Source organism: Myotis brandtii, unplaced genomic scaffold (genome assembly GCF_000412655.1).
Source record: "Myotis brandtii unplaced genomic scaffold, ASM41265v1 scaffold174, whole genome shotgun sequence".
NCBI lineage: Eukaryota > Metazoa > Chordata > Mammalia > Chiroptera > Vespertilionidae > Myotis > Myotis brandtii.
In genome coordinates, this window is record NW_005356437.1 from 1258305 (window position 1) to 1266961 (window position 8657).

Genomic DNA, 8657 nt, shown 5'->3' on the forward strand with positions numbered 1-8657 from the left:
AGTATATGTTCTCAAAATATTAGGGTTGGCACGCAGAAGAATTTTGAGTCAGAGATTTTGCTGGTTTTGGCACGCACTCACAAAAAGGTTGCCCACCCCTGCTATAGGCTTTGTACACATTAGTGCTTGGTGTGTATTCTAGACGACCATTCAATAATCACACTTTTACAAACAATAATACTTTAGAAGAAGATTAACTGCTTAATCATCTTTAGAAATAATTTTTTAGAATATTCAAAAGTATGAATGCATGTCAAATGAAATAAATCATTTATTTTTAATAAAACTTGTACCACATCAGTGGCATGAAGAAATATTTCTCTATGTTATTGATTTAATCATTACTATTGCTGGCTGCTGTTCCTATACGTACTCATACTTTAATCATAGATTACTTGTGAGCACTAACAGTAAATAACTATTTTTTTTCTTAGTGCCTCCTATATACATTACAGTGATCAATGAAAATGGCAAAACAACCAAAAGCAATAGCACTCATTATGATTCACATGCATTAAAATGGTGAAGAAAATCAGAATATGTCATCCCAAAATATGCTGCTTTGACATAAGAATTATTTAAATAGCACATGTAGAAAAAGCTCTCTGCCTCCCCCTATTCTGCCTAAAAGCAGGATATAAATTTACAAAGGTGTGCCTTCTCCTACTAGAAAGGACAGAAGTTAATCACCAGTGACAATTTTAGACCTTTATTATCCTTGAGACTGAACCAGAGAAATCTAGGAAACAAACTTTACTAACTAGTCTGTATCTACCATTGGTTTCCCATATATTTGCCTTCCCACAATTTGCCACCCCTAAAGACTAAAGGTCCTTTTCCTTTGTCTTGCTATGCCTCTAAAAATTTATTGTTCTTTGGCTAAGATTCTAAATAAGCAGGAATTCTAAACCATCTGAGTTACTCATCTCTGAGTATAGCAGTCCCCCCTTATATGTGGGAAATACATTCCAAGACTCCTAGTGAATGCCTGAAACTGCGGATAGTACTGAATCCTATACTGTTTTTTCCTACACATACATACCTATGAGAAAGTTTAATTTATAAATTGGGCACAGTAGGAGATTAAAAATAACTAATAGACTAATTATAACAATATACTGTAATAAAAGTTATATGAATGTGTTCTCTCTCAAAATACCTTATTGTAATGTACTCCCCTTCTTGTGATGATTTGAGATGGTACAATGCCTATGTGAGGAGATGAAGTGAATGATGTGGACATTGTGATGTATAGTTAGGCTACTATCAGGGTTACTTGAACATAATCACTGCAATATTGCAACAGTCAATCTGATCAATGAGATGGCTACTGAGGCAAGTAGCATATATAGTGTGGATACCCTAGATAAAGGGGTGTCCTAGGTAGTATGGAGTGAGATGACACAAGATTTCATTATGCTACTCATAATGGCATGCAATTTAAAACTTATGAATTGTTTATTTCTGGAATTTTCCATTCAATATTCCTGGGCTGTGGTTAATGTGGGTAACTGAAAACATGGAATGTGAAACAGTGGATAAGGGGGTCTACTGTAGTCCCTTGTGTTACATGTACAATACACATGATGATAGTAATAAACTTCTGTTTGTTTTGTCAGTCTAATTTACAGGACCCCCGCCAGTCAACATAAGATAGGGAGAGGAAGAGTTTTACCTCCCCTACAAGGTGAAATAATTACAATACATAAATGCCTTCTCTTGATAGACCTTTTCAGTCAAGGAGTTTCCTTGCCTCCTCCAATCTCCATCCTTTGAGACCAGGCAGAGAAATGGGAGTACAGATATAAGGAAGCTCAAAAGAAGAGGTAATGAGTCATCTCTCAGAAATGTCTCCCCACTCAGGGATATAGTGAAATGCAAAAGGACCCAAACTCAGGTTTGTCAAGTTGTAATATTAGCTATGGCAGGGTTGGTAACACTGAAATAAAAGAACTCAGGGTAGCAATATTTTCACTTTTTGCTGAGCATCCCCAGCAGCAGTGTTGGCTGGAATACTGCAGTAGAATGCAGTGGGTTTTTTTTTTCTTTTTCTTTTTCTTTTTAATGCTGTATATATATATTTTTCCATTTAAATATTTATTTATTTTTTATTGCTTAAAGTATTACAAAGGGTATTACATATGTCTCCTTTTTTCCCCCTGCCCTTGACAATCCCCTGGCCTCCCCTAACCCCCAGTGTCTTATGTCCATTGGTTATGCTTATATGAATGCATACAAGTCCTTCGGTTGATCTCTTCCCCCCCCTCCTCCTGCCCCCCAACCCTCCCTGGCCTTCCCGCTGAAGTTTGACAGTCTGTTCGAGGCAGCTCTGCCTCTGTATCTATTTTTGTTCATAAGTTTATAATGGTCTTTATTATCCATAAATGAGCCGTTGCAAATTGTAAGAGTTCCTTCTTTTTTACAGCAGCATAGTATTCCATCGTGTAGATGTACCACAGTTTTCTAATCCATTCATCTACTGATGGGCACTTAGGCTGTTTCCAGATCTTAGCTATGGTGAATTGTGCTGCTATGAACATATGGGTGCATATATCCTTTCTGATTGGTGTTTCTGGTTTCTTGGGATATATTCCTAGAAGTGGGATCACAGGGTCAAATGGGAGTTCCATTTCCAGTTTTTTGAGGAAACTCCATACTGTCTTCCATAGTGGCTGCACCAGTCTGCATTCCCACCAGCAGTGCACAAGTGTTCCTTTTTCTCCACATCCTCTCCAGCACTTGTCGTTTGTTGATTTGTTGATGATAGCCATTCTGACAGGTGTGAGATGGTACCTCATTGTTGTTTTGATTTGCATCTCTCGGATGATTAGTGACTTTGAGCATGTTTTCATATGTCTCTTGGCTTTCTGAATGTCCTCTTTTGAAAGGTGTCTATTTAGATCCTTTGCCCATTTTTTGATTGGATTGTTTATCTTCTTTTTGTTAAGTTGTATGAGTTCCCTATAAATTTTGGAGATTAGGCCCTTATCAGATATGACGTTGGCAAATATGTTTTCCCACGCAGTGGGTTTTCTTGTTGTTTTGTTGATGGTTTCTTTTGCTGTGCAGAAGCTTTTTATTTTGATGTAGTCCCATTTGTTCATTTTCTCTTTAGTTTCAACTGCCCTAGGAGCTGTATCAGTGAAGAAATTGCTTTGGCATATGTCTGAGATTTTGTTGCCTTTGGATTCTTCTAGAATTTTTATGGTTTCCTGTCGTACATTTAAGTCCTTTATCCATTTTGAGTTTATTCTTGTGTATGGTGTAAGTTGGTGGTCTAGTTTCATTTTCTTGCATGTATCTGTCCAATTTTCCCAGCACCATTTATTGAAGAGACTATCTTGGCTCCATTGTATGTTCTTGCCTCCTTTGTCAAATATTAATTGAGCGTATTGGTTGGGGCTGATTTCTGGGCTCTCTATTCTATTCCATTGATCTATATGTCTGTTCTTGTGCCAGTACCAGGCAGTTTTGAGAACAGTGGCTTTGTAATACAGCTTGATATCTGGTATTGAGATCCCACCTACTTTGTTCTTTCTCAGGATCGCTGCAGCTATTCGGGGTCTTTTTTTATTCCAGATGAATTTTTGGAGAGTTCGTTCTAGATCTTTGAAGTAGGCCATTGGTATTTTAATGGGAAGTGCGTTGAATTTATAGATTGCTTTGGGTAGTATGGACATTTTAATGATGTTGATTCTACCAATCCATGAACACGGTATGTTCTTCCATCTGTTTATGTCTTCCTCTATCTCTTTTTTTAACGTCCTGTAGTTTTCTGAGTAGAGGTCTTTTACCTCTTTAGTTAAGTTTATTCCTAGGTATCTTAATTTTTTTGGTGCGATGGTAAATGGGATTGTTTTTATAATCTCTCTTTCTGAAAGTTCACTATTGGTGTATAGAAATGCCTCAGATTTCTTGGGGTTAATTTTGTATCCTGCTACATTGCCAAATTCATGTATTAAGTCTAGTAGTTTTTTGATGGAGTCTCTAGGGTTTTGTATGTATAATATCATGTCGTCTGCAAATAAGGACAGTTTTACTTCCTCTTTTCCAATTTGGATGCCTTTTATTTCTTCTTCTTGCCTAATTGCAATGGCTAATACTTCCAGTACTATGTTGAACAGGAGTGGTGAGAGTGGGCATCCCTGTCTTGTTCCTGTTTTTAGGGGAAATGGTGTTAGTTTTTGTCCATTGAGTATGATGTTGGCTGTGGGTTTGTCATATATGGCTTTTATTATGTTGAGGTATGATCCTTCTATTCCCACCTTGCTGAGAGTTTTTATCAAAAATGGGTGTTGGATTTTGTCGAATGCTTTTTCTGCATCAATTGATATGACCATGTGGTTTTTTTCTTTCAATTTGTTTATGTGATGTATTACGTTTATTGATTTACGGATGTTGTACCATCCTTGCATTCCTGGGATAAATCCTACTTGGTCATGGTGTATGATCTTTCTGATGTACTGTTGGATCCGATTTGCTAAGATTTTGTTGAGGATTTTGGCATCTATGTTCATGAGGGATATTGGCCTGTAATTCTCTTTCATTGTGTTGTCTTTACCTGGTTTTGGTATTAGGGTGATGCTGGCTTCATAGAATGAGCTTGGAAGTGTTCCTTCCTCCTGAATTTTTTGTAGTAGTCTGAGGAGGATAGGTTTTAGTTCTTCCTTGAAAGTTTGGTAAAACTCCCCTGAGAAGCCATCTGGTCCTGGGCTTTTGTTTGCTGGGAGCTTTTTGATGACTGCTTCAATTTCTTCCATAGTTATTGGCCTATTGAGATTTTTAGATTCTTCCTGCTTGAGTTTTGGAATGTTGTATTTTCCTAGGAATTTGTCCATTTCCTCCAGGTTGTCTAGTTTGTTGGAGTAGAGTTGTTCATAGTATTTTTTAACAATCATTTGTATTTCTGTGGGGTCTGTTGTTATTTCGCCTCTATCATTTCTGATTTGGTTTATTTGGGTCCTCTCTCTTTGCTTCTTGGTGAGCCTGGCTAGAGGTTTGTCGATCTTGTTTATCCTTTCAAAGAACCAGCTCTTGGTTTCATTGATTTTCTGTATTGTTTTTTTGGTCTCTATGTCATTTATTTCTGCTCTAATCTTTATTATCTCCTTCCTTCTGCTCACTCTGGGGTTTTCTTGTTGCTCTCTTTCTAATTCTTTGAGCTGTAGATTTAGATGATTTACTACCATTTTTTCTTGTTTTTTGAGGTAGGCCTGTAGAGCTATAAACTTCCCTCTCAGGACTGCTTTCATTGTGTCCCATAGGTTTTGGATTGTTGTGTTTTCATTGTCATTAGTTTCCAGGATGTTTTTAATTTCTTCTTTGATGTCATTGGTAACCCAATCAATATTTAATAACATGCTATTCAGCTTCCAAGTGTTTGAGTATTTTGGGTTGTTTTTATTGTAGTTTATTTCTAATATTATGCCCTTGTGGTCTGAGAAGATGCTTGGTATGATTTCAATCTTCTTGAATTTGGGGAGACTTTGTTTGTGACCCAATATGTGGTCTATTTTTGAAGATGTCCCATGAGCACTTGAGAAGAACGTATATTTTGTGGCTTTGGGGTGAAGTGTTCTGAAGATGTCAATTAAGTCCATCTGATCTAGTGAGTCATTTAGGATTGCTGTTTCTTTGCTGATTGTTTGTCTAGAGGAATGCTGTATATTTTTAAAGGAGCCCCCAACAAGTTAGGAAATGGCTGCTTTGGACAATGCCTCCAAAGCCACAGATAACACTGTGGACAATGTAAACTAAGACTTGTCCATCCCACTCCTTCCTGCCATGTCAGATCACTGGTGGCATCTAGATGAGGGACCAGCAAACTTCTGTAAGGGTCCAAATAGTAAATATTTCAGGCTTTTTTGGCCATATGGCCTTTGTCATGATTATTTAGCTCTGCTGCTATAGTGTGAAAGTAGAGACAATATGTAAATGAATGAATGTGGTGGCTATGTTTCAATAAAAACTTTATGGACACAAATTAAAATTTCCTATAATTTTCAAGTGTCATAAAATATTATTCATCTCATTTTTATCAGTTATTTAAAAAGGTAAAAATCATCTTAGCTCATAGGCCATACATAAACAGATGGTAGTCTAGATTTGGCCCACAAACATAGTTTGCCGACCTGTCAATTTTAGACAAGCAGTAACTTTTGTGATGAATGCAGCATGTTTGTTTTGGAGTCTGAGAAAATGAGCCACAGATATTGAGCAAGACAGACAAAAAGGCAGAAGAGACAGGCAGAGTTAAACAAAGCCTACTTTTCATCTCTTTGGCTTTAGAGTTCAGATGTACTTGGGTTGGTTTAAATCCATCATTATCTTCAAAGGTGACAAATTCTGAGGAAGCAAATCCCTTAAAAGAAAACAAGGAAGATGTTACCTCCTAGGTCAGGAAAAGGAATTTAATTTAGCGCTTAGGCCTCTTTTATCAAGTGTCAATTTTCATAGGCTGTAGCTACTACATTGGTTTTGAAAGCCACACACCTGATATCATAAGGAAACTTAGGAGTGATGGAGCCCTTTTGGCTCTTCTACTTGTAGGCATGTCAGTTAGGCTACAGCTATGAAGACCAGAAAAACAGTCAAAGCATTAAAACACAAAATAAAATTAAAATACATCTGTTGTATCCCTTAATTCTGATACCAGACTATGAATTTGGATAAAAACACTCTGGCTAGTTTCTACTTCCAAAAAAATGGTCAAATAAGTTGCCTAGACACTGCAGTGACTTAAAATGTGATAACTTTTAAAAAGTGTTATCTGCTTAGCACAACACATGACACAACTAACTGCTCAGTAAAAGTTGACCATTAATGTTATTCAAATACTTAAATGGTCAACATTTATTGAGTGTCAAACATGTTTCTGATGTTTATCTCACTTAATCCTCCTGACTTTAGATACTATTATCCTCATCTAACAGATAAAGAAATGTAGAAAAGGAGATGTCACCCAGCTAGAAAGCAGCAGAACTGGATGGAGTTCAAGCCCAGCTCAGAGTGATCCCCTGGCTCAACTTTTTCATAATTATGTATGTGATACTGAGGATATTCCTACTGTAGGTTAGTAGGTAGAGGGCAAAATCTGCAAACTACCCAAAGCAGAGTTATTATCTTCATCAAGGCCCTATGTGAACTACCATTATGTCTGCCTCTCTTCTTTTTCCTGCATCTTTCTCTGTTCCTAAGTTACAGTCTGACTATTTATTCTAGATCAGTGGCTATCATGTAAAATGTTGCTTTCTGGATGACCTTTCATTAGGTTGCAACTCTTTTTTTTCATGCATTTCACAACCTTATCTCCTTAACCTAAATTACTCCATCCTTTTTCTTTAAAAAAAAAAAAAAAGATTTTATTGATTTTTTTTTTACAGAGAAGAAGGGAGAGGGATAGAGTTAGAAACATTGATGAGAGAGAAACATCGATCAGTTGCCTCCTGCACACCCCCTACTGGGGATGTGCCCGCAACCAAGGTACATGCCCTTGGCCGGAATCAAACCTGGGACTTATCAGTCCGCAGGACGACACTCTATCCACTGAGCCAAACCGGTTAGGGCCTCAATCCTTTTTCTTAATATTTTTCTTATTATTATTACCAACTCAAACACTTTAGCTTCTATAAATTCACAGAACAGGATGTCCCTCAGTCTCAGTGGAACACACTAACCATTATGGAGGATACTAAGTAAATAAAATGTGATTAGTAACACTTCAACAGTATACCCATTTCAAAACAGTAAAATAAATCCTACACATTATTAAATAGCACAAACAATTTGAACTAAGTAAAAGATAGAAAGGTGAGATAATAGTTAATATTCTCAGAAGGACCCCATCTACATTTTGCAGTTTTTACCATCTTTTTCCCATCGGGTTGAACAATGGCTATCTTGGCTTCTGGAGTTCTAATGACTGAATGACACTGAATTCTTGAAATATTGTTATATTTCATTTCTCTGAAAAGAAAAGAAAAAGTTATTCTAGATAATATCAATGTTATAGAAATATCTATTAGAAATTAATGTAAGTAATAATATCTATGCCTCACCCTTACCAGAAGAGAATATAATAATACTAGAGGCCTGGTGTACGGATTCATGCACTGGTGGGGGGCGTGGCCTGCGGGGATCAGCCTGCTGTGGGAGCACTGCTCATCCTGGTCAGCTGAGTGGCTTGGACCCGCCCTCTGAGCGGTTGCTCCCAGTGTGGGAGTGCCATTCATCCCGGTCAGCTCAGTGGCTCCCACTGTGGGAGCGCAGTGACCATCAGGGGGCAGCTCCTGTGTTGAGTGTCTGTCCCCTGGTGGTCAGTGCGTGTCATAGCAACTGGTCACATGGTCGTTCTGGTCATTCCACCATTTGGTTGCTGGGCTTTTATGTATATAGACTAGTGGCCCAGTGCATGAAATTTGTGCAGGGGTGGGGGGGATGTCCCTCAGCCCGGCCTGCTCCGTCTCTAATCTAAGACCCCTTGGGGGCAGTCAGACATCCCTCTCGTAATCCAGGACCGCTGGCTCCTAACTGCTCACCTGCCTGCCTGCCTAATTGCCCCTAACCACTCTCCCTGCCTGCTCGACCCCAACTGACCCTCCCTGCTGGCTTGCTCACCCCTAACTGCCCCCCCTTGCTGGCCTGCTCGCTCCCAACTG

At 38.3% G+C, this 8657-nt stretch overlaps 1 protein-coding gene across 5 annotated transcripts in view; it reads right to left on the reverse strand.

Moving 5' to 3' along the window:
• SETDB2 (SET domain, bifurcated 2) overlaps window positions 1–8657 on the reverse strand; it is a 65373-nt gene that overhangs the window by 9511 nt on the left and 47205 nt on the right. For all 5 annotated transcript variants that reach the window (XM_005863201.2, XM_014537196.1, XM_014537198.1 and 2 more), the window contains 2 exons: window positions 7866–7965; window positions 6268–6361 (listed from right to left, as the gene is read on the reverse strand). In XM_005863201.2, the coding sequence (XP_005863263.1) occupies window positions 6268–6361; window positions 7866–7965 (194 nt within the window). The remainder of the gene's footprint in view (window positions 1–6267; window positions 6362–7865; window positions 7966–8657) is intronic.